Source organism: Thamnophis sirtalis, unplaced genomic scaffold, assembly GCF_051295495.1.
Source record: "Thamnophis sirtalis isolate CommonGarterSnake01/CBP01778 unplaced genomic scaffold, rThaSir2_p1.2 scaffold_7, whole genome shotgun sequence".
In the NCBI taxonomy this organism is placed as follows: Eukaryota; Metazoa; Chordata; class Lepidosauria; order Squamata; family Natricidae; genus Thamnophis; species Thamnophis sirtalis.
In genome coordinates, this window is record NW_028261387.1 from 24982885 (window position 1) to 25010364 (window position 27480).

The window sequence follows — 27480 nt, forward strand, 5'->3', positions numbered from 1 at the left end:
TCCATAGAATATGCAGTTGAAAATTAATTGCTAAATTTGACAAGAGTATAGTAAATTATTAAAGTAATAAATGCATGGGAATGGAAAATTTTGCAAACAGTTCAACCGTTAGGGAGTGAAAAATGTGACATCCGCTTTGTTCTTTAATGTACTTATGGATGAAAATATAGAAATGCTTGCAGTCACATTATACATATCATATGTTGGGATCATGTTATGTGAACTTTTGTACGTTTATGGTGTTGTGCTTTTAGTGAAGAACCCAAATTATTTGCAACAAATGTTATATTGGATTATTTGGTGGAAATCATGGCTCTGGAAAAAAAATGTATCAAAGACCAAGATGCTTATATTTGACAGGTAACATAGGACAAACCACAAATAATACATTAATGGCGAAATACTAAACAGGTAGATAATTTGAATAGCTTAGCAGAATATTTATAAGAAAGTAAATGGAGAAACTTTAAGAGGTAAAAATAATGGTAGAAAGGGTGAGCTGTTGCAAGGAATGAAGGTCGTCTGAACAAAGGAAACATGATTGCTTATAATAATCTGGTTCTGTCCACTTTCTTGTTTCAAAGTGAGATTTGGGTATGGCAGGAGAAACCTAATATACGATGCGGTGGGATTAATACACTTAAGAAATGTGTTTGGTAAGTAAGAGGAAACTGGGTCAAGAATAAATTGGGGCAGAAATCAAGTCACCATTAAGGAAGACATATTTTGAATGTGGTTTTGGCACACAGAAAAAAATGAATGATTAGATTGCAAAATAAATGTATGAAGAAAGACCAATTGGTTGAGAGGAAACGCCAAGAAAATCCCATTTGGATAGTGTAAATGGAATACTCAAAAAGAAATACAATATCTGGGGTTTAAAGAACAAAGAGGGTAATATATGAAGCAGTGTAACATTGTGATGAGCATAAGGATGAATTGCAAAAATAAAAGCATATGGAAATGTATACTTTCTAATGTTGTTGGCGTAAATGAATTTTAGCTACATTTTTTCTATTATTTATATTTGTAAGAAACTCATAAATAGTTAAATATTGGAGCAGGTAGTTGCATTCAATTTACCTTTCTATTTTTATTAAAGTTTTGCACTGTGTGTAACGTTACTTACCCTTAAATTGATTAGATAATAAATATGTGTATAGGCAGATAAAAGTGGAAAGGGCACAACTTTACAAGGTTAAAACAAATATTTATTTGGGGAAATGATTGAGGTATACTTGAGTAAGTAAAATTGGCTGAGTGCAGTTAACGTAATAAACATGTTGAAAGATATAATGTATGTTCAAATCAAAGAGTGATATTTGGAATTTCAGTAAATTGTTTGAAAACATAAATTGTCATTTGACTTCCTTTTCAAACCTTGTAAAATGTATTTAAACTTTATTTCCGAGACTGGAAACCTTGAATCAAAAACCAATAATCCACAATTATAAACCAAATTCACAGCACCCTGAGCCACATCATGAAATGCACACATTTTATAAATTCATCATCAGAATAATGATTTTATAATATTAAAAATGATTAACTTATCTTTCACAAGATGCCAAATGAAAAAACCAAAGGAGGCATGGCTTCATTTTACTGATAATATACATGAACAGCCAAGTTACTTTATTTAAAAAATTACTGTTGAATTGTTAGTCTTAAGGCTATCTGAATAATGCAACCCATAGAGTGTCTATTCAAACAGCCAGAGTAACATGCATTTTCCATTTAAAAAAAACATTTTTTAAATAATTATCATTTAGTCATCACAGGTTTGGAATACTTTTAAAATCAGCAACTGAATGACTAAGAAAAAATCTCAAATCACGATTATTTCCAACAACTTCAGTGCATCAGCATATTAAGAGTCATTAGATTCCATGCAATTACATTTAAGAAAGCTGTATGTTAAAAGAAATCACACATTTGATCAATATGTTAAATAGGAATAGAGATTATGGCTCTCGATATGTTACAGAAGTAATATTCCTAAGTATGCCTAGCCAGAAGCATCCCCAGTAATTGTCACTAGCTTCAAAATGTCAGACACAACTAAGCAATCCAAGTCCTATTAGTGTCAGGCCTGCAGACATCTTTTCTTTTGGATCTTAGGCCTGCCACGCTTTCTATTATTCTGCTATGCATTTTCTATTGTGGGAAAATGGGAGGTGGGATTGTAAGAAGTTGCATACTATGTAGCCATAGCAAAATTCTTTCCAGGAAGCCAAGGTCATCCTTTGTCTCTGCACCTGACCGGAATTGGATGGGTGGAACTGCCAGCATGGCAGTGCGAGATTGGACCATGTGATGGACTTATGGGTGTGGGGCAGGATCTTGAACTTTCAACTGGGTGGGGAAAATCGGGAAGCTTTCAGATTCAGGTTTTCCCAGATGTGCCAACATGGCTCTCTTAATAAATTGGAACTTGGAGCAATGCTTTTGCCTTGGACTCTGATTTAATTTTGGATACTATTTGGAACCCTGACAACAGGTAGTCCTTGACATATGACTGCAATTGAACCCCAAATTTCTGTTGCTAAGCAAGACATTTCTTAAGTGTCAAGGTGGCGCAGTGGTTAGAGTGCAGTACTGCAGGCCACTTCAGCTGACTGTTATCTGCAGTTCGGTGGTTCAAATCTCACCGGCTCAGGGTTGACTCAGCCTTCCATCCTTCTGAGGTGGGTGAAATGAGGACACAGACTGTGGGGGCGATATGCTGACTCTGTAAACCGCTTAGAGAGGGCTGAAAGCCCTATGAAGCGGTATATAAGTCTAACTGCTATTGCTATTGCTATTAAGTGAATTTTGGCCCATTTTACGATACATTAAAAAGGAGCATCATTTTAAAGCCAACAACCATTGCTAAATGGAATATACTTGTTATACTTCTTGTTAAATACACATTTTAGGTAGGAAAATGCAAATAAGTTGACTTTGAAATGTTTCAAAATATTTTCTCTCCTGTATAGCGAAAAAAAATGCTACAGAAGGTGTTTTTATTGGCATATACTTTACATAAGACCAATGTAATTTTTAACTAGTTGCCATTTCTAATCAGATGCAAGTTGACACAAAGTAATTCAGGATACCCGACAAAAATGTTAAAATTTTATTTTATTAAAGATCAAAAAGATGTGTTTCAGGTCACAAACATATTGCACAGTACTTCACATGATGCAGATTATAATATCATTATAAAGTTTTTATATGCACCAAGTCTGAAAATGCAAAACGTATTTTTTCAAAATCAGACCCCAAAAGCAAAGCAGTTTTCATACATATGTGTAAAGAATTGCACGTTTCTTCCATTAAGTTGGATGTAGTGGCTATACAGAAAGGCATCCAATGGCAGGGGGTGGGATTTTTTGGGGAGGGGCATCAAGGAAAAAATAATAATATAACAGAGGGCTTTTTATTTTTGGACTTTTTACAGGAAAATGAGATGAGATGAATAAGGAGGAGGAGAACATTCTTTTCTGGGATGGTTAAGATGTGAGTATTTAAACTACGTAAATTTCTTTATGTTCAATGTTTCTCCAAAGGAAAAAGGCTACTCAAAACTGCATTGGTTATTGCAGTGGTGGGATTCAATTTTTTTTACTACCAGTTCTGTGGGCATAGCTTTGTGGGCATGGGCAAAATGCCCATTCCCTCCCCATCCCACTAATCTGCTTTCCAGCTCCATTCTCCTGTTCAGGGCAGCAAAAGATCAGCTGGGAGGCAGCAGGGGCATGGCCAGCCTATTTGCCGGTTCTCGGAACTACTCAAAATTTCCACTACTGGTTCTCCAGAACCTGTCAGAACTGGCTGAATATCACCTCTTGCTTACTGCAGGTAAAACAAAATATCTTCCAACATAGAGAAATTCCTGGGAATTATTTAAGCATTCTCTCCCTAGACCCCAATAATCTTGCGCAAATTTGAAGTTTGCTTTTCTATCATCTAATGAAAACCACTACAATACATATTTGCTTACATATAGTTGCAGGAAGACTGAGTTGGAGATTGTTACTTAAAGCTATTGTGAATCTTTATGAACCTTACAATTTTGTTTCAAACAATTTATCCACAGGAACGAAGGAGTTACTTAAGTTTATACCAGAAACAAACAAAACAGATTTCCCTCATCTTCAAAAGAGCATATTCCGATTTTAAAAGGGGGGAGGGAAACCCAGTAGTCTAATACCTACTAAAAAGTGATATAATTACTTTACAATATTATTAAACTTATAGATCATTTCACTGTACAAATTGTATTCTTATTTGGGGATAGACAATACCCTGTAGCTTTCTACAGTGCAACAGAGACCAAAGCAAAGTGATTATTTAATTTAATTATTTAATTATTTAATATTTATAAGGCACATCTTTACTCAGAAATATGCTTTGTTATACTAAATGAAACCTACTACCAGATAGGCACCCATGGTTTAGCAACTTCCTTCTTATAAAAACTGGCTTATTTAAAGGAATACATGGATTCTCAAACAGCGATATTATTAAATTGGGAACAGGTTTTCTGACCCTGAGACCATAGGAGCATTTAACAGATTAAGAGCATTGGAAGGGACCTTGTAGGTCATCTCGTCCAATAACCCACCCAAGTGTTTATCTCCCAATGTTCTGAAAACCTTTTCAATCTTCTAGAACATATTTGTGAGAAGCGGGATTAGAGATTGCAGGAGAAATAAAGCAAGATTCCTGCATCTTTTTATATTGCAAAAGTGGAGTTCTTCTGCTGGAACACAAGTTTCTAGTGGAGGAAAGTATTTTTTCTGTTCACTGGTGGCAGAATTTGGATCCAATCCAGGTATACACAAGATTGTGTCCCATTTTCTTAATCATGCAGAAGATAAAAGGATATCTAGATGACTTTTTGCTCTATATTCAGTTGATCTGGCAATTTCTTCTTAAAACTTTATGAAACCGGAGTGATTTAATATGCTGATTCTTTGAATAGCAAACAGTTTATATTGAAGAATTATGATGTGTTTACCTTGAAGACAAATTAATATCTTTTAATATTCTGCTTTAAAGCCAAATTGCAAATGTGATTCCTAATTCAAAAACCCACGATTATTATAAAACAATCCTACTTATATAGTTTTTCTTGCATTATAAAAACATCACCCACAGTACTGTGGAAATTTACTTACATCCCATAAAATAAAGGTATTAATATATAAGGTACATTTCCTTTATATTAATACTGATCAAATTATTCATACACTAAATGCATTGACATGTGCGCATGTATACATAGTATATCCATATATACACTAAAATAATAATAAGTAAATGAACAAAGATCAAGGATGTCCTGTATAACATATGTACTGTAGGTTCATATCTCCGTAAATTCTACCACTGTTCCCAGGCAAAATCATCTCCTCTTCCAAACAGAACAAAGAAGCCTAAAACTGTAAGAAAAATTACGGCATTTCCAGCCAGCACAAGGCCACAGGCTCCCCACTTGATCTGAAATAGAAAATAAAATAAAATTAACCTTTCATTCATTGATACAAAATATAGGCTATTTTAAGCATTAGAGAAGTCCAAAGAAATACAACATCATGATGGTAAAAGCACTTAAGATAAAACACCAAACTTTAAGAACCAAAAGAGCTACTAATTATGTAATTAGGAGTCATTATAGAACTCATCATCTAATTTTCTAAAACAAACTTGACATGAAAACAATTACAAGTCCTTGAATGGCTCAAGAGAGCAATTAATGAAAATTTACAAGAAAGCTCATCCACCAAAGCATAAAGCAAATTGTGAAGAATTATTTGTAAACTATCAGCCACAACATAAAACAGAAGTTTCCTATTATCAGTACAAATCTGTAAAATACAGTAAATATCACACACAAATTAATAACATAACAATAATACATAATAGTAGTGTAAGTCACCAGAATTTGTACTACTTTTCAATCAAATGGAGGACAGATAGCATACATTTTCTCCATGATTCCAACCTATAGCTGCTGTGGCAGTGATCCCCAACCTTTATGGCTTGGTGGCCCAGTAATTGGGGGGGGCGGGGAACTGGCCTACTCAAGCAATGGGCTGGGGGGTGCGCATGCACACCAGCCCACTGCTTGTGCAAGTTGAGGTGTGTGCATGCGTGCCAGCCCACTGCTCAACAAGTCAAGCTGCGTGCATGCACACTGGCCTTTTGCTCATGTGGCCTGGTTCTGAATGGGCCATGGCCTGGTAGTGGACCTCCCAGGGGCTGGGGACCCCTGTGCTATGGGAAAGAATTATCAAGCTGGCATGTTATAAATTATTAGGTGGAGCTGCCATTGTTATATATGAACAGGTAGCCCTCGACTTACAACCTTTCACTTAGTGGCTGAAGTTACAACAGCACTGAAAAAAGTGACTTATGACTATTTTTATACTTACAACTGCTGCAAAATCCACATAGTCATATAACCAAAATTTGTATGCTTGGCAACTGGTTCATATTTATGAAGGTTGCAGTGTCCTGGGGTTACGTAATCAATTTTTGCAATCTTCTGACAAGCAAAGTCAATGGGGAAGCCAGATTCACCTACAGTAAGAACTGTATTACTAACTTAACAGCTGCAGTGATTCACTTAACAACTGTGGCCAGAAAGGTTGTAAAATGAGACAAAACTTGCTTAACAAATGTCTCGCTTAGCAACATAATTTTGAGGGTCAACTGGAGTCATAAGTTGAGGACTACCTATATGTTGAAGAAAATAATACCCGTGAGTGATAGTTTAAAGGCCCTTAGAGAACAAGTGGACACAAATAAAGTACTGGAATATGGTACCCAAAATTAACAACTGGCTAGAAATTTTGGACAATTTTTTACTCACTTAGAAATTAATTAGTTGTTTGTTAAAAGACAACAACAAAAAAGAATTTCAATCTACTCTTAAAACATAGCAATTATCATTTTAGGACATGACATTGTTTATCTTTCTTTATCTTATAATTTTTTTATCTATTGGTGGCCTGGCATGATTTCTGTAAAGAGAATGTATATTTGTGCCAAAGTTAAAGGTTTTGTAACTAATGCAACAATCCCCATGAAAAAGAAGAACTTTTATTAAATATTGTGCAAGAATGTTAATATGCCAAGCCTCAAACTGTTAAACGGGGAAGTTAAGAGGTCAGTCACATTGTTTCATCATATTATGTTTTGTTTCTAGCGGTATACAGTAATAATGTGTTATAAGACATGTGTAGTTATAGGAAAACCACAGAGTTTGGAAACATGTTTCAGATCGTAACAGTTCTCCATACTTCAAGGAAAATTTCAGAAATGGAAGCCTTAAATCTTTCAGCCAGCAATTATAAAAGAAGAAACTCTGAAAAGTGTGAGTAGGTTAGTCAAAGATACATTAATTCAGACATAATTATCCTAGTTTGTTTGTTTGTTTGATCAGGAGCAAGCTGTGCGTATTTGATCCTTCATCTCTGTTTTTCATACTTCAGTACCTCCAAATTTTGTTAAACTATAATTCCCTAATTCAGATGTCACGGAAAATTGCAATTTAACAAACAAAGTGATGTCAAAGGCAGGAGAAAATGGGAGAAGGGAAACATGGACATATGTTCTGTTTTCACATCAAACAAGTAAATGGAGAAGATATTATGTGACATAATGGATTTGGGATACCATAATTAGAAAGTGCACCAAGAGCATTTTTTTAAATGACAGATTTCTCACTTAGGTTCAAATCATTAATGCTTTGACAAAATACTATGAAGAGTATCATGGAATCAAACACACTACAACACATGAATCAACTCCTGTCCTGAGAACAAGTTTTTCTTTATAGATATACATTTACTTTTCTGTGAAAAAGCAAAATAAAAGAACTATTATTTCAAAAGATTCAAAAATGTTAAAGCAAGAAGCATTTTATCCTCCAGGGATGATGGACAACGCCCCCCCCCCACGAAAATTTATTAAATTTGGCAAGTCTGACAAGAGAAGCGAAAGAAACGGGGAGGCAGACAACAGATAAAGAGGATGAATTATATCAAAGCAATGCCTCTATCTATCCATCCATCCATCCATCCATCTTGTTCCCCCCCAAAATGAGACCCAACCAGAAAATAAGTCCTAGCATGATGAATGCTCATAATTTAAGACCTACCCAAAAAATAAGCCCCAGTTAAGACTGTCAACCAGACAATTTTAATACTGTATTTCCCCCAAAATAAGACCTAATCAGAAAATAAGCCTTAATGCATCTTTTGTAGAAAAATTAGTATAAGACCTGGTGGAAACATGGTGTCTGCCTGCCTGCCTATCTATATCTATCTATCTATATATCCATCCATCCATCCATCCATCCATCCATTCATCATCCATCTATCTTATTTAGCATCCACCCATCTCCATCACAGAGAGATGAGAAGTATTTGTCTATACAACAGTGGTACTTTATTAACTATATATCTCAGAAACAACTTTGAACCAGGGTACTGTGGGGCAGATAAAAATGACTAAATAGCAGACAAGACCAGATAATCAAAATCCTGCCCTTTTTTTACCTGCATGAGATGCATGTAATACACATTAAAGGGAAAGGGCTTTCAGTCTTTTTACATTGTTAATCCCCTTGGGAAGCCTATGCTTCTGTGATTAGTCCCCCAAGTATAATGTCAGGGCTGCTTCACTTAATAACCAAGAAAGAAACCACTCAACTCCATTTTGCAAAATTAAGAATACTTTTACTGGTTATAAGTAAATAAAAGCTAAGCAAAGCTGGATCTGAGATAAAAGCGCGTGCAAGCCTAGGTATCAATGTATGACCCACCACTTGGTAACCCCCATCCCTTGGTAACCCCAGCCCATAGTCCAATCCAATTACTCCACAGGTGTCATGTGGGAGACATCTTCAAAAATCATCATCAGGTTGGTATGCCGGACAGTTGGCCTTGGCGGGAAACTCCTCTCCCCACTACATGCGCAGTAGATGGTGAGAACAACTCCCTTCTTACAGTCTCTCCTGTACAGAATATTTCCCACACCCAAATACCATGCCCCCCTCCCCGTTTCAATGGCAGCCAAAAAGCAAGCAGCAAAACAGAGGCTGACATTCGGCCCTCCTTCAGGAAAAGGACATCATCCCTGCAGAAACAAAAGAAAACAGACAAACAAACAACATAACACAAGAGGAAGGGGAAAAGGGAGAAAAGGACAAAATCAATCGAGGTCAAGGCTTGTCGGGGTAGGCAGAGTAGAATTTACGTAGAAGCCAAGGAGCCTGCATATGAGACTTATCGACTCATTCAGCATGCGAGGGAGGAAAATGCTTCCATGAAACAAGATACTAAATACAGTTTCTCTGTTTCCTAGAGTCCAAAATTTCTTTAATCTCAAAATGTTGCTCTCCCTCAATCAGAAGAGGGGCAGGTGGAGCTGCCAAAGGGGCACGCAACAGAGAAGTGTGTTCCGGTTTCAGAAGGTTGACACGAAACACCGTGTAGACATGGTTTAGATATTTAGGCAACTCCAGACATACCAACAAAGGATTTATGACCTTCACAATCGGGAACGGGCCAACATACTTGGGACCCACTTTCTTAGACTTCTGCGAGATCTGGAGAAATTTGGTAGACAAATATACTTGATCACCAACTTTATAGTTCTTCGGCTTCGTTCTCTTCTTATCTGCCTAGTTGTTATGCACCCGATGAGCCACATCTAGCACTCGGTATGCCAAGGGCCAGATTCCTCAGAGTTGGTCACTCCACTTGGAGAGAGACAGAACTTGTGGTTTTTCCCGTGGCACCTCGGGGATGGGTACAAAATCATGACTGCACACTATTTTGAATGGGGTAAATCCTGTGCTGCTGTGCACTGAGATGTTATAAACTACCTCAGCATGAGGCAACAACTCCACCCAATTACCTTGCTGGTAATTGATGAAACATCAGAGGTACTGTTCCAAAACAGAATTAGTCCTTTCACAAGCTCCATTAGTTTGAGGATGGTGGGCGGAGCTTAGGCCCTGGGTGGAGCCTATCAACTTCAAAAATTCCTTCCAAAACAAGGAGGTAAATTGGACCCCTCTATCAGAGATGATGTGGTCCGACACACCTTCTAGACGATATACATGTGTAATGAACAACTTAGCCAAGGATTTAGCAGATGGGATCTTGGAACAAGGAATAAAATGAACTTGTTTGGAAAACAAGTCTGTAATGACCCAAATTACAGTATTTCTTTGACTCTCCGGTAATTCAACAATGAAGTCCATAGATATTTCTTTCCAAGGTTGGGCCACGCCTTGGAGCAAACCCTGGGGTTTTCCCAATGGTCGTTTTGCGGCAGCACATATGGGGCAACTGGCCACATAAGACTCAATGTCCTTCTTTAATGAGGGCCACCAAAACTGTCTTTTAATGAGATGCAGGGTTTTCACAAAACCAAAGTGACCAGCCATGCGTGAATCGTGGGCACGTTGAAGAACCAGACTCCTAATGGTCGCGGGAACATACAATTTAGCCCCAATCCAAGCTAGATCATCTTTTATGGTACATTCATCCGAATGTTGGTTAAACCATTCATCAGACTCAAGGCCCTCCTTGAGTTTAGAAACGAGGTCCTTTGTGACCTCCAAATCAGAACTGTTGTGGCTTCTGGTAACAACCGGAGCAGCGAGGCTTTTCGCCAGGATGACTGGGTGGACCACACTAAGCTTTGAGGTGTTATAGTGAGGAAGCCGGGACAAAGTATCAGCCATAAAGTTTTTCCCTCCTGGGATATACTTCAAAGTGAAATCGAACCTATTGAAATGTTGTGCCCATCTCATTTGTTTGGGAGATAATTTCCGGGGAGTCTTTAACGCCTTCAAATTTTTATGATCAGTCCACACTTCAAATGGACGTTTGGCTCCCTCCAAGAAATGTCGCCATGTCATTAAGGCCCACCTGACTGCAAAAGCCTCCTTTTCCCATATAGCCCATCGCCTCTCTGTCTCAGCTTTCAAAAAGTATAGGCGCAAGGTTGTAGTTTTCCATTAGCATTTGCTTGTAGCAACACCGCCCACACTGCAACATCACTAGCATCCGCCTGGACCACAAATGGCGAATCCATGTCTGGGTGTTTTAAAACTGGTTCAGCTGCAAAAAGTCATTTTAATTTCTCGAACGCAGCTTGACATTCCATAGTCCAATTCAAGGGTTTGCCTGGTCTAGGTTTGGCCTCCCCCTTTGATTTTAGGAGGTTCATAATTGGGAGGGCAATTCTGGTGAACGAAGGAATAAATTGATGATAGAAATTAGCAAAACCCAAGAAACTTTGCAATTGTTTGCGGGTGCGAGGGGCTGCCCATTCAGTGACTGCTTGGACCTTTGCTGGGTCCATCTCTATGCCATTGTGGGAGATGCGATATCCCAGGTAATCCACCTTCTCCTGATGAAATTCGCATTTAGACAATTTAGACAATTTAGCATATAGTTCTGCTGCTCAGAGTTTTTTTAGCACTGAACGGACAAGCTTCACATGTTCTTCACGTGTTATTTCCGTGTAAATAAGGATATCATCAAGATAGACCATCACGCCTTTGTAAAGGTGGTCATGCAAAACTTCATTAATTAATTGCATGAAAACGGCTGGTGCCCCCTGTAGCCCAAATGGCAGCACACGGAATTGAAAACAGCCAAGGGGGCAGTTGAGAGCAGTTTTCCATTCATCCCCTTCTTTAATTCTGACTCTGTAATAGGCCTCTCGTAGATCTAATTTTGTGAAAAATTTTCCTTTACCCAGCTGAGCCAACATGTCCTTCATTAACGGTAGCGGGTAGAGGTTCTGGACACATACCGCATTCAAGTTCTTGTAATTAACTCATAAACGAAAGGAGCCATCTTTCTTTTCTCTGAACAAGACAGGAGCAGCAACTCGGGGCCTAGCAGGTTCAGTGAATCCCCTCTTCAAATTTTTGTCAATAAATTTCCTCAATTCATCCATTTCCCTAGGGGTCATTGAATAAATCTGAGGTTTAGGGAGTTTCAGTCCAGGGAGAATATCAATGCAGCAGTCAGTGGCACGGTGTGAGGGTAATTTATCAGAAGACTTTTCACTGAAAACCTCTTTCAGGTCCCAGTACTCTTTCGGGATTTTCTCTTCCCCCTCAATTTTTTCTTGCCCTCTGGCTGCCAGGTTGGGGTCTGCATTATTCAGTTTGGGAGCCCCTCCTTCTCTCTCAGGGGGCGTAGCAGACCGGATGCGTAACCAACCCTTCCTCCAATTTATGTGTGGGTTCCATTTACGCAGTCAGGGCAATCCTAATATAAGGGGCCGGTCCATTCCTGGGGCCACAATAAAACTTATTATTTCTTGGTGGGTTCCCATCCACATATCAATAGGTTCAGTTACAAAATGAGCAGGGCTCCCCCCCCCTGCAATTGACCCATCCAGCTGGCAAAAAGCAATTGGGACTTTTAGAGTTTTAAGTTTCAAACCCAGTTTTTCTACTATTTCTGGGCTTACAATCCAGCGTATGCATCCAGAATCTAAAAGGGCCAGCATTTTTTCTTGTGCACCAGAAGAGGGCACCCTTAGCTCAACTGGAATAGTCATGGGTCCCGATTGGGAACTTACCAGGGGTCCGTCATCAGAATCGGTTTCGCTTTCTTCCAAAGAGCAGGGTGAATCCTCCTCCCTCTCAACAGGGTGGAATCACTGAGAAGTTTCCTCCCCCTTCATGGCAGGTTCTTTTCTCTTGCTGGGAGGTTTTTCCAGCTTTTTCTCTCTCTGAGGAAGGGGCTTTTTGGTCATCTTGGTGTGGCAATTTGTGGCGCGATGCCCCTCCTTCCCACAGCGGAAACACACGAAGGGTTTTGGTTTGCTTGCAGATCCACTTTTCCCTCTTTTGGGGGCTCCTGGGGGGGGTTGGCAGGCGGAGTTTTCTTGCTTCCACTATCTTCCTGGTAATTCTCTCTGGCTAAGTCAATCTCCACATCAGCAGCCACCTCATACCAGGGTTGCAGTCTACGGGGGGGGCTCCGGTTCACGCAGTGCTGGTATATTTCTTTGTTTAACCCATCAGTGAAACAGTCTAACAATGCTTCTTCAGATCAACCCCTCATAAAAGCTGATACCTCACGAAATTCTTACATATATTCAGCTACTGGTCTCTTCCCCTGGGTAAGAGTTTTCAATTTGATTCTTGCTTTACGCTCTGTGAGTGGATCATCAAAGCGCTTTCTTGGGGTGGCCATAAATCTATTGTAGTCTCTCAGTAGGGGGGAATCAGCATTATACCCTCCCCCCACCCTCAACTTCTCTCAGGTTGAACAAAGGCTCTGTATACTTTTCTGTTTCATGGAGATCGGCTTCTCTTTCCAGTCCACTCTCACGGGCCCGGCGCCTCTCCCAGGCCCTTTCAAAGAGTTTCATCACCTGGGACATCATAAGGTTCTCCTCTTTGGGGTCACGCCAGTCAGCCGCTTGTCGTCTCGGTCTCCTCATAGTAATTCCAGCCAGAGGTTCTTCAGGGTCATATTTCTGTCCCACTCCCCATGTCCACCTGGGCCTAACGGATCGTTCTTCCAAATGCAGGCCAGCCATTTGCTCCGTCTCTAAAGGGCAGGAGGATGCAGCTGCTCCCATATCTTCTTCTTGATCGCTGCCCTGGTGGGACATCTTTTAGGTTTTGGGTGCACCCCCCTCGGAAGGTGTCAGCTCCGGGATGGGTGCGAGATGAGATCCAGCTTAATGTCAGGGCTGCTTCACTTAATAACCAAGAAAGAAACCACTCAACTCCATTTTGCAGAATTAAGAGTACTTTTACTGGTTATAAGTAAATAGAAGCTAAGCAAATCTGGATCTGAGATAAAAGCGCACGCAAGCATAGATATCAATGTATGACCCACCCCTTGGTAACCCCACCCCTTGGTAACTCTAACCCATAGTCCAATCCAATTACTCCACAGGTGTCATGTGGGAGACATCTTCAAAAATCATCATCAGGTTGGTGTTCTGACCCCCCTCTTCGCTCATTCACAAATGACAGCCAGACAGAACTTCAAATGAAATATCTTTATCAGTCCTGGCTCAAGCTGGCTGCGAGCCCAAAAATAAACGTAGATAAAGCCTCTGGCAAAAAGTTACACAGCAAAAGCAAAAACAAAAAGCTCTTACAGCAAACCAAGTTTACAGAAAGCAAATCACTTATCCAAGTGCCTCTTTGAATCTCGAAATGATGAACCACACACGACAAACGACGAACCATGAACGTTGACTTCTGCCCCTAAGGCGTGGCACCATCCGTCTTTTATCTGCAGAAGATGACCCTAACGAGCAACAGCTGCTCATTATTCCTGCATCCCGACGCAACTCACAGCAAGCTTCTGCTGAGTCACAACAGGTTGGTATGCCGGACAGTTGGCCTTGGTGGGAAACTCCTCTCCCCACTACATGTACAGTAGATGGTGAGAACAACTCCCTTCTTACAGTCTCTCCTGTACAGAATATTTCCCACACCCAAATACTATGCCCCCCTCCCCATTTCAATGGCACCCAAAAAGCAAGCAGCAAAACAGAGCCTGACATATTGTCTATTTCAACCAGATAATCCATTTTTATTTATTTATTAAGATTTTGTCAATGTCCCCATTTTTATTTTATTAATATTTTGGGTCAAAATTGAAATAGAGTTAAATACTTTGTGCTATTGTACCTGGTTTTCCTGGTATTTTCATAATTATTTTTCATAGTACAGCTGAGACGCTGCTTATCTATGAGACTAAAAGGATAAAAAACATGCTTAGTACGGAGAAAACCTCATTTAATAGTGGAGTTTTAATTGAAAATAGGAAGTTTTAGATTGTCCTTTGCCTGCCATTGATACCAATCTGATAAATGTGCTTTATCGTCTTTATCAAAGATGATTTGGGGATTGAAGGATAAAACATAAGAAGAACAGTTGCAGGATTTGTGTATGTCTAGTTTAATGAAAAGAAGGACTAGGGGTGACATGATAGCAGTGTTACAATATCTCAGGGACTGCCAAAAAGAAGAGGGGGTCAACCAATTCTCCAAAGCACCTGAAGGCAAGGCAAGAAGCAATGGATGGAAACTAACAAGGAGAGAACTAACCTAGAATTAAGGAGAAATTTCCTGATAGTTACAACAATTAATAAATAGGTGAAACAACTTGCCTCTAGAAATTGTGGGTGCTCCAATACTGGATGTTTTTAAGAGATTGGACAATCATTTGTCTGAAATGATATAGGTCTCCTGCTTGAGCAGCAGGTTGGACTAGAAGACCTCTAAGATCCCTTCCAAGTCTGTTATTCTGTATTCCATTCCACTTGTAAAATGTAAAAGCTAAATGACATGTGCTTTTAAGATTTAGAAATGCATCAATGAAACAGCATTATATCAAGTTATGCCTTATTAATTTATTTTCTTATGATGAATCTTAAGCTCTATGGATATGACAGAGCTTACATTTCCTCTCCAAAGAAAATTGTCCGAAAATGTTTTTCTCCATTTTATATTTTTAACCAGGAACTAAATTTATTTTAGTAATAATAGGAAAGAATTAGAGCTCCCTCTAGTGGTACGACTGTGGAATTGTTTTTCTTCTATTGTATCTTTCATAAGAAAAAAAAAATACACTCAGCCAAAAAGTATAGCAGAAAATATTAGGTGTTATTGTTAATATTCTCTGAGACATTTTAAAACTGCAACAAGTCAAAGAATTAACACCAAGAAAATGGAATGAAGAAATTGAGAAACAACCCTATAACCTAAGATGAGAAGTATAGATACATTTATATAGTTACGTTTTAATAAGAACAGCCATTATTTAATCATCAAGACTGGCTAAAAAAACTCTGAAGAAATCTATTAGGTTGTTTTACTGGGCATTTTATTGCTTAAATGATCCCATTGGGCACTCAATAAATTACGACAAACAAAATCAATAGCATTAAAATCAATCTCTCTCTCAGCTCAACTCAACTCAACTCACAGTCTTATTATTGTGGGTAAAATGGGAGGAGGAAGGGGTATGTTTGTTGCTTTGAGTTATTTATAAAAACAATAAAGGCAGGATTTTAAACATTGAAAAATAACAAATGAATAAAGATACACAGAATTAATGTTGAAAAGAATGTGAATGGGTTGGAAGAAGACTCATCACTGAATGTAACAACCAAGAATAATAGGATATGTAAAATTAATGGAATGCAACAATGCTAAATATATTTTTACTTATGTTGCTTTTTCCATTCATTCTAAATGTAACCAAAATTTATCGGGGCTATCGTTGTGTATAGCAACACAACACAGTATACTAGAATCTCTGGTCACAAATGCTTCTGACCACGACCAAATCGGGTTCCAACCAAAAAATTCACATTTCTGAATCTGGTCATGAACACATACTCGGGTGGCCATCAAACATGGCTGTGGCCGATTTCCCCTTCCGTGTCATTTTTTTTTTGTAAGCACCAAAAAATAGTGACCTTGTGTGGCCGCTGCATTAATTTTGCATTAATTTTGGTTAGGTTCGGGTCACGACCAAATCACTTTGCAACCAAAGTTATGGAACGAACTATGGTCATGACCAGAGGTTCTACTGTATACTGCATATATGCATGCAAACATATATGGCAAAGGTTTCCCCCATCCACTCATGTACAATTTGGGGAAGGGACAAATGCTCATCTCTGTTTCTTGTGGGAGCAAGAGCTGTCCGAAGACATGTGGTCATGTGGCCAGCATGACAATATGCTGAAGCACACAGAATGCTGCTACTTTTCCATAGAAGTAGTACCAATTTATCGACTTGCATTTGCATGCTTTCAAACTACTAGGTGGGCAGCAATTGGGCCAAGGACAGGAGCTTACCCCATCAAGGGGCACTCGGGTCTCGAACATGGGCTGTCAGCTTTCTAGCTGACAAGCCCAGCATCTTTAACCACTGAGCTACCATGCCCTTATATACATATATACATAATGTATACACTATACTGCCAAAAGTATTCGCTCACCCATCCAAATAATCAGAATCAGTTGTGAGCGAATACTTTTGGCAATATAGTGTATATGAATACATATACACATACAGTGCACTGATGATATTATTTAGTTTGGCTAATGAAACGTTTGCAAGAAAATTACAAAGCTCAGAGAATACCAAGGACCTTTCATACAGTACACTTATTCCCACTGGTGGGGGGGGAAAGAGATAGTACATATCAAAATCAAGTTTTGCAACTTCCAATATAAATTCTGGAAAAAAATTTCAAAGTCCAAAATTAAAGAAAATAAATAACACCACCTCTTTAGAAATATACACTGTACCATGTAAATATGTGAATACTTTTCTTACTCTTCTTCCTGTAGTAGTATGCTAGATTATAATTTAGCATAATGCAGAAATCGGCCATTGTAGTCAACAAGTCATGGCATATGATTTAGCAAATAATGAAATGCAATAAACCACAGGTGGGGCCTGCATGAGTTTAACTGCTGAAAAACAGGTTGATTCACATATCACTAGTTTTGCTCATCAAGATAGAATCTTTGCAAATATACTAACTAGGAACTAGTTATTTAATCCGTAGACAGAAAACATCTCAAACAACTTATTCTTCAAAAGCATCAGAGAATTTTCATTCTTGCGTTTTTTAATATCATCCTTTCAGCAATTCCTCCCAATTCTTAGCAAATATTCATGGGACAGAACTGAAATAGTAACCCGTTTTTCTGTACTACATACACTATAATGATTATCTACAGCACCTCCTTAATACAAAAATCTAGACAACTTTTAACTGAACTTTTGCTTGCAGAGGAAGTTTCAAAGTAACAAATGATACAATTCTGTTTTGCAGTTTGCCAGACACAGCAATATTACAAGAAACAGCAGAAAGTCATTTTTTTTCCTGTTAATACTGTATGTTATTTTCTTTCTTATTGCCTGAAGCAATGTTATATTGTTCTCAATAAAATGTATTGATTGTCTGATCACAAACCCAGCCATGATTTCAAACCATGATTTACATGTTGTGGTTTTTGGTTGAAGTTGTGATTTGTTAAACCATACTTTTAGCACAAAATATGAACTCAGCAATACAATTTCAACCATGAAATCTTTATTATTTGTGCAATGTCTCCTGTCACTTATGAAGGGAATGAATGTCTTTCAGAACCCATCCTATTGTATCATCAAGAACCTGGTATACAATGTTTTCACTGACAATGTTATAAATGTGCTAATTAACAGAAATCATTTGTTAAGAATCTTTCCACACAGCAAGAATTCTACGGGCATACATGTAAACTCTCATTGTCTTATTACAGGACTTACCACTTCAACACGTGCAAGAATGATAGGAAGTCCAAAAGCAGAGACCACAATTCCAGTTGTGAAAAAATATGACAGTTCCTTGCAAGTACTGCTTGCTGCATCTGTATCATCGCTTAGTCTTGTTGCAATGAAGTGAGGAATAGGGCATATGGCATAAAATATCAAGACAAATAAGGGCCAGTAGGTACTGCAGAATGATAAAGGAGATTAAGGAAGTTTAAAATAAATGCATATGCAATATCAACTTCTTTTGTCATATACAAAAATGCAGCTGTACACATTCACATATCTATCTCAACACATGTGATAAATACAGGTAGGCCTCGATGTACAACCACAATTGAGCCCAAAATTCCCATTGCTAAGACGAGACAGTTGTTAAATGAGTGTTGCCCTTTTTATGAGTTTTCCTGCCAAAACTGTTAAGCATATCACTGCAGTTGATAAGTTAGTAACTTGGTTGTTAAGTGAATCTGACTTTGCTTGTCAGATGGTCACAAAAGATGATCACATGACTCTGGGACACTGCAACCATCATAAACACATGCCAGTTGGCAAAGGTCCAAATTTTGATCACATGACCATAGGGATGCTGCAATGGTCGTAAATGCAAATCTTAAGTCACTTTTTTCCATTCCGTTGTAATGTTGGTCACTAAATGAATTATTTTAAGCCTAGCACTATCAGTATATATGTCACTTTGTACTGCTTCCCCAATTCCCACCTCTTTGATCCACATATGAAATGCATTTATTCAATCCACTGTTTTTGATACATTTTTGCCAGACTAATTCAGTTTTCTCTTTTCATACCATTTCCAAGTATTAATCCCACCATTACTACTTAAATTGTATCCCTCTACTAAATTTATAAACTTTTATGCCAAATAAATGTGTTCAGAATTTACATGATTGATAGCAAAGAACTGATATTGTCTCAAAGTAATATGTTCTTACCCATATGTTTCTAAGGCACATCCCAACATAAGAAATGTCAAACCAAGGACTCCAGTGAATGATAAACCAACCAAAGCTGTAAAAGTGGAAATAAAAAAGAATGTCACTCAGTTCAATTTTAATAACCAACTCTCATGAACATAATTATAAAATCACTGGCTGCTGACATTCTTTAAAAATAATGTTAGCACGCATCATGGAAGTTCTAAGCAGAGACATAAATGATCCCGTTAACGACCATATAGAATGATTTCATATTTTCCTTAAAAAATCCTGCCTCTCATACCTACTACAGATGATCAAAGGAGCAAACTTTGACCACGCTTGCAAAAAGTTATCCTTCTTGATTGGGAACGTCTCTTCTTAGATTTTGGCTTGAGTTTTTTTAATTATACCACGAACAGAAAGAGTTCTGCAAAGTGGAACAGAAATAGGACAAACTGGTCTTAGTCTGCGGAGATGAGGCAAGGGAGCAGTAGGGAGTGCTTCTACAGCAGGGATCCCCAAACTTGGCAACTTTAAGACTTGTGGACTTCAACTCCCAGAATTCTCCAGCCAGTTAGGCGAAGAGGAGAAATCAACAAAGAAACTTTGCCTGGCACCCAAAGGTCCATAGTGCACTTGCCCGTGAACCAGCTAAATAAGCACGACAGAGGGAGGATCCTTCTTTCCTTTGATCTCTGTTTTCTGCGGGACTGTAATGTCCTTGGGGAACCCCCCGGGCAGGGTGCAGGAGAAAGCGACACCACCACTAACAACAGCAGAATAGCAAAAAAGAGCCGTCCAAACTAAAAATCCTTTACGAAGAGCGCCTGAGTAGCCGGCGAGAAGATGGGGAAGGGAAAGAGATCTTGGGATCTCTCGGGGAAGAGATGCGGTTGCCCCAGCGATGGTCGCTATGAGGAGAAACGTACGACTTCCTCAAGACAATCCCTCCCAGAGAAATGGGGGGAACGGCTCGTACCTTTGATCCCCGCCATGCCTCCTTCCTTGAAGGGGCGATTCTCACGATCGTTTTCCGGACTTCGAGGCAGCGGAGGCGGAGTGTAAGGAAAGCTTCTTCCGCCTTCTCTTCACGTGGTCCACTGAGAACGCCTGCCCCTTCCCACAAGGAGGGAGGAAAAAGAGGGAGAAACGCGAAGAAGTTGCTTCACAGTAACAAAAATCCCCAAATCCCCTAGATCAGTGGTCTCCAACCTTGGCAACTTTAAGACCTGTGGACTTCAACTCCCAGAGTTCCTCAGCCAGCAAAGCTGGCTGAGGAACTCTGGGAGTTGAAGTCCACAGGTCTTAAAGTTGCCAAGGTTGGAGACCACTGCCCTAGATGATCCCTAGATCCGCTTCGGGGATCTGAGGGGATCGAGTGAGATCTTTCGGGAGATGAAATCTTTCGGATGGGCTGCTTCGTGTTCGAACAGCACCAGCTTGCGAGTAAATCTCGCAGGTTTTTTTTTTGTCCTCCTTTCCATTGGTTTTGAGGCAGGAATTCTCTCAGTAGGAAGCTCTTGTTTCTCCACCGCGCCAGAAATTAGAAATAAATTCTACTTGTATTGTTTGTTTCTCTCGGGCGCTCTCCATGACAGATCGTGTTACCTAAGGAAATACGATTTTTTTTGTCATTTTATCATTTGTAGGTATTATTGTACTGGCTTAGTTATGTCTTTGGTAAAGTTTCTAATTAGTACCTTTGATAATAATAATACTTTATTTTTCAGTGCACAAGATATTTATAGTGAAATTGGTTGAGCTCCCTCAGTGCATCACCACCCCCAACACCACACAGTGGAGACAGAAAATCCCTAAACCAATAAATCATATTAACAGACACCCAGTCCTATTGCACCCCTGTGAACATGTTACACATTGCGCCGGCCCTGCAAGTCCATCGTACTATGTATTTATGACGTTATTTCACATTCAGGAATCTGACAGCCCACAGATAAAACTGCTGTTCTGTGGAAGTCGGGGGGGGGGGGAGTTTTGTAACTTAACAATCATGCAACTGGTAATAATACATGAAAAGTATAAAACCAGGTGTTGTATGTGCAGGTTGCTTTGTTAACAGCCATCACTCTGGATCTAGCATCTGCTTAGAGCAGTGATCCCCAACCCCCGGTCCACGGACCGGTGCCGGGCCGTGGAGTACCTGGCACCGGGCCGCGCAGTGGCCGGGGGCCATGATCACTGCAGCGGCCGGGGGCCATAGTTTCTTTCTTTATGCAAATTAGGGCTAACTGGCACAAGGGGTGTTACTGGACCGCTGGTGGCACTCTGACGTCACCAGCGGCCCACCGCCCCCCTGTGTCCAGCGCCGCCCTTCTCATTCCTTTTCAGCGCTTCAGCGCTGGCCGATTCCTGAAAAAAACCTAAGAGCGCCTGCGCAGCTACGTAGGGCTAGCGTAGACAGCGCTAGTAGCGTAGCCTTGCGTAGGCGCAGTTTGTGCTACGCTATCTACGCTAGCCATACTGAACTGCGCCTGCACAAGGCTACACTACTAGCGCTGGTCATCGACGTATTCCACCGAAACCGCGAACAACGCCCCCCCACCCCTGCGCGCTCTCAGCGGGCCACGGTAAAATTATCAAAGGCTGATTGGTCCACGGCGATAAAAAGGTTGGGGACCACTGGCTTAGAGGACAGAACTAAAGTCCGAAATAGTATAAGGCCTCCTGCTTGAGCAGGGGGTCAGCCTAGAAGATCTCCAAAGTCCCTTCCAACTCTCTTATTCTTGTTATTCTGTTAAAGTGCAGCCAAGCCCTTGGGTTGAGAACCAGCTGTCTGACTTTTGTCTGAGCATCTTTTTGGTAGGAAAGGAGAATTTGCAAGCTAAAATGAATTATCTGTGGAGATTCTCAGTCATCCAGGTCACGGTTGTCCCAAAGGTGCTTTTCCAAGAGGCAAGTGGTTTTATTTCAAAGATGTTTTGCTTCTCATCCAAGAAGCTTCTTAGCTCTGGCTGGATTGTGGGGAATGAATCCTCCATTCCCCACCATCCAGCCAGAGCTGAAGAAAAACCAGAAAGTCTAGTTACCTCTTGAAACTGGTTTTTGCTTTACTGTCAGCTCAGAGTTTTCAAGAAAAATAAATTTACGTCTCGTTTTAATTTTAAGAAGTATTTGTTTGGGGGGATAATTTGTCGAGGGGTGGGGAACCTTGTCTGGGGAAAAAAATCACCCAGGGCTTTATTAACGTACAACAGAATAGGTTAAGGTAAAGGTTCCCCCGCACATGCGTGCCAGTCATTCCCAACTCTAGGGAGCAGTGCTTATCTCTGTTTCAAAGCCGAAGAACTAGCACTGTCCAAAGACGTCTCCATGGTCATGTGGCCGGCATGACTAAATGCCAAAGGCACATGGAACACTTTTACCTTCCCACCAAAGGTGGTTGCTATTTTTCTACTTGCATTTTTACGTACTTTAGAACTGCTAGTATTGCAGAAGCTGGGACAAATAACGGGAACTTACCGCATTATGCGGTGCTAGGGATTTGAACTGCCGATCTTTGTGATAAACAAGTTCAGTGTCTTAGCCACTGAGCCACCATGTCAACAGAATACTTTGATTCTTATGTTCTCCCGTGCTGATATTTAGAAATAATTTGGTATTTTTATACCTATGCAAAAATATGTAATGGCACAGGAAATGAAATTCCAGTTTTTATTCTTTGGATTCCTCAAAAGCAGTTTAACCCATGATCAAAATGTTTAGAAAAGCATAAAGAGATTTTTTTCTTTTCCCAGTTGAAGAGGATGATAGGACAGGGAAAGAAAAATGATTACTTCTAGAGCAGTGTGAAGATCTTAATGTGGCAATGCCATCAGTTTGAAGTGTTACACTAAGTTTCGGATGATGGGTGTTCTCAGTAAACAGACTCAGAGTTGGAAGAAACTTTGGAGGTCTTCTAATCCAACCCCTGTCCAGTGTGGGACAAATAGTTGTGCAATCATCTCTTTAAAATGTCCACTGATCTCTCTGTACTTCAAAGGGACAGGTTGTTCAATTTATTAATGCCTCTGAGAGTCAGGAGATTCCTCCTTATTTCAAATTTAGATCTGTCCTTATAAAGCTTCCATTGGTTGGTTCTAGTCTTACCATTGGCTGCTGTAGAGAATAAATCCCTGAATTATAAATGCCCGTTTTATACTTTTTGATCTATTTCTCAGTACTATCTGTGCATTACGGCTATTTTACCCTGGGATTTTTTTTTAAACTGGTCCTGTAATATGAATATTACATATGCTTGTGAATGTTTCCCTGCCTTAAATGTCCACACCTACATAAGAAAAGCACTTCATCAGCATAATTTGTCTCCTAACAAAATGAAGTGGCTTCAACAAAAAAAGTCCATTCACTTCCCGCTTTTTTGCAGACAGCATAATATTCAAGAGTTAGACTGTTGTGAAGAAGAATTAATACTTCATTTATATTGATTTAATCTATTGCTGCTTTGACCATTTATACCCAGTGGACATTGGTTAAATTGCAACCTTTATTTCATAAGGAAGATATTTTTTTAAAAAAAAGTGTTAAAGCACAGGAAAGCTATAGATAGAAGACAGCATCATTTTTATTACATGAAATAATAATTGAACAAGGAACTGTCGTTTGGAGGTTCCCAGAATATAAATTCAGAAAATTGTAGAGAGGGATTAATCACCACAGACTTTTATGGGCTTGTTTAAAAAGAAAATGGATTCAAATTGACCATTTCCATGTTTGATGTACCTGTACATCTTGTTATCCTTCCACATCTTCAAACTTTTATTCCACAAAGAATAAATACAAATCAAATGGACTGAGTTCTTTGAAGTTTTTAATATATACAGATCTTTCAGACTATTCACAGTTCAATGGGTTTACTGCAGATTTACAAAAAGAAAAAAAAGAACTCTTGATACACCTGAATAAAAGTGTTATTTCCTGATAGCATCAAAAAGACAGAAGAGGAAACCTTGTCTGGTCTCCATCGTTTTGATCGCATAGCAAGTCTCATCTTCATGCATAAAACACAGCAGTTAGAGGAATGTTGAAACTGGATTAACTTTTCATGATTCTGAATTAGATGAAACTTAAGGATTGCTTTGTGTTTCACATAAACTTGAGTTAGCTGGATTTATAAAAATAATAAATTTGATACACTAAGCTAATCATTGGTATAATCTCAAAAAATGTTTTCTATATTAATTAAATCTATTTATATACAGCATCATAAGCATCTACAGAGGAAAATAAAGGAGTAAAAACATTCACAGGAACATAATTCACATTCCAAAATGTTTTTAATAGACCAGCACATATTTGATCAAAACATTTCATAATATGTTAATAAATAACATCCAGTTTGTTATACTTTTCAAACATCTTAATGTCTTGTATATATATATAAAAGGAGAACTTGATGTTTTTGATTCACATTGGCAGTAAATGGCAATAAATAATGGATCAATACAACAAAAAGGTGGCATGTAATATAAAAATAAATGTAGGCTGGTTGACATGCTGTATCTGCAGAAAAGGGTTTCTCTCACTAAAAAATCAGAACAGAAAAACAGATTGTCTTAAAAACACTAAATAGACAAAGATTTTCACATTACCTTGAAATTCCTTCCTTTAAGAAAGAGTGAAAACTTCTGCCTATCCACTGGCCTCCTAGTGAAAATACAGACAATTTTCCTCCACCCAGTGTTTTTAGGCCTATCTCTGGACAGCTTTATGAGAAGATAGGCTGTATAATAGATTCTAGTGTGTGACAGGACTGCAGTGCTACCATGCATTCAATAAATGAGAAATACAATTTTCAAATGTCACTTCAAGATCAATAATACTCAGTCCAGGTCTACACGGTTGTTCCTGACTTAAGCTGACTTAATGAGAGTTGTTTACGAGGAAAAATAATGCATAATTGCTTGTGATTGGATTTCATTCAGGAAATACCCCTAAATAAAAATTGCCATTACGTGTGTCTCTGCGGAAAGAGTACTATGTAAAATTAGTTTTGTAAGAAGGTGGGAAAAAACCACTTTTATTTTCATAAGTACCATACAGATGTTTGTATTGCTTTTTGAACCAATATATCTATTCTAGATAAGATTCCATCATTTGAATAATTTACAAAATAAATTAATTCCAGAGGCTTAGAAGGTGAGCCTATGTTGCACTCAAGTTGTATTAAAAATGATCTGGGAAGCTTATGTTTGATCGAACTCAATTAAAATTTTGGAAGAACACAAATTAAAGGAAAAATCAAGGATTCACCTGTATGTAAGAAGATAATATAATTCAATGGGGAATTTTAAAAGCTTGCAATATAATCACACCCTTAGTTTCTATTAGTGCAGAACAGTCAACACAACGTGCTACTGATTTTGATATCATCTCCAAGAGGTTTCTGATTTAACATAATAGATTATTTAAAGATGCAGCTCCCAATTCAACTATTGTGAAGAATGTCTGCTTAAATCTTAAACTTGAAATGCAATACTACGCTTAAGGCTGCAATAAGTTACCAGCAACATAATTAACTTATTTATCTGACATATCCAAAACATAAGAAAACAAACAACTTAAGGGCCAATTGGGATAAGAAAGAGAGTGTTTTAAATAACTGCATATGAATGAAGATGTACCGTAGTTTCAGTTAGTTCTGGATACAAACTTCAAAATCAAGCCACATCCAAAGTGGTAGTGTCCCTTTTGCTAAAGGCAAAGAGACAATTTCATCTCACTTGTTCCAAGGCAAACAATCCTAATTTACTAGAATGCCTATTTAAATCTGAAAGAACATTATAAATCAGTCCCAAGAACTCCTTTCTTTTTGCATCTGTAATTCATGAAGATCAGCCTTCTCTTTTGTTCCTGTCCATGAAGAGTATTTTTTAAAAAATTGGGCTAGTATTAATACTTTTACATCTCCAGCCAGACATCAGTTCAGCTGTGAAAATCATGTGGCAAGGAACAATACAAGCACTAGCACAGATCTACAGCAACGTCTGAGGACAAATGCTAATACAAAGGCTTCTGGCCCTGGTTATCAAATTCCGACCAGGCGTCATTGAGCTCCATAAAAATCATCTTTGCATATTGTTCATATGGCTGTCCGGTAGCCTGGAAGAAAAGCAAAACAACAGGTCTCAATAAGTACAAAGATCCGTTTGTAAAGTACATGCACACAGAAATATCCAACAGAAATTTGGGGTTGCTTAGGCAAATCCATTTTTCTCCATGGGCTTTTAATTAAAAACAAAAACAACAACACTAAGTCTAGGGCTTAGCTTTGTAACCAGTCACCTGAAGTGAAAAGATTTTTAGATGGAGGTGGGAAATTGTGAAATGGTGACACTTCATTTTATTTTTAAATATATATAATAAAGCCAAAGGATAATTAGGAACCTCACAGGAGGATGTGTGTGTGAGAGAGACAGAAAGAGAGGGAGGGAGAGAGAGAGAGAGAACGATAAATTTTTTAAAAATGTTTTGTTGGGGTATGAACCAGTAAAATTTGACTTTCAAGGCAAGAGTAATAGATTGTGGTATTGCTTCAGTTACAGTAGCAGAAAGGTTTAAATGATATAAGAGCAAATACTCAGCTGAAGCCCTTCCTTCCTCGCTAAAGTGCCCCATGAAGACCAACCTGAAGCCAACTAAAGCCTTCATCCCAAACTGACAGAACCCCTCTAAACAAGGCAATAGGAAAAAGTTTATTTCAGAAGCAGAGCCTCAAAGGTCACTGTGAAAGTGAGTAAGGATTCATAGAGCGTGACCTTGTCTATTTCTGTCCTCCAAAAAGAATTGGACAACTAGGCAATGCAGAAAAGCCCATAGATTTATTCCATGACAAACAAACAGATAGGCTAAATCTTGTTTTTGAAACAAATCAAACCACAAAGCTGTATTATACATTTGTGGAACAGTGCACATTTTATCAAGTTTGATTATCTCAGGAAGGTCTTACTAATCAAAGCAACAAAGAAATGACAATAAAATAATGTTGCACATGTTCATTTATAGTGGGATTGATATAGGTTGTACATGTTCATTTATTCTAAAGAAGTACTTGCAATATAAAACTCTCTTGTCAGTTGGCTAATGATTGCCAATCAACGTTGACTTAATTGGCCAAAAAATGTTGCTTATCACAAAATCAAACCTTAATCCTAGTGATCTATGGAGTGCTTTATGTATTTATTTCTA

The 27480-nt window shown here is 38.7% G+C and overlaps 2 protein-coding genes across 5 annotated transcripts in view; both read right to left on the reverse strand.

Moving 5' to 3' along the window:
- Positions 1-3104: 3104 nt before the first annotated feature.
- Positions 3105-20399, reverse strand: LEPROT (leptin receptor overlapping transcript). Its single transcript, XM_087719520.1, has 4 exons — positions 20255-20399; positions 19291-19366; positions 18335-18521; positions 3105-5487 (listed from the first exon to the last, which is right to left on the reverse strand). The coding sequence occupies exons 1-4, from the start codon at positions 20268-20270 to the stop codon at positions 5371-5373; spliced, it is 396 nt and encodes a 131-aa protein (XP_087575646.1). The 5' UTR covers positions 20271-20399; the 3' UTR covers positions 3105-5370.
- Positions 20400-24086: 3687 nt separating this feature from the next.
- DNAJC6 (DnaJ heat shock protein family (Hsp40) member C6) overlaps positions 24087-27480 on the reverse strand; it is a 73888-nt gene continuing 70494 nt past the window's right edge. For all 4 annotated transcript variants that reach the window (XM_087719524.1, XM_087719523.1, XM_087719521.1 and 1 more), the window contains one exon: positions 24087-26394. In XM_087719524.1, coding sequence (XP_087575650.1) covers positions 26293-26394 — 102 coding nt within the window. In that variant the 3' untranslated portion in view covers positions 24087-26292. The remainder of the gene's footprint in view (positions 26395-27480) is intronic.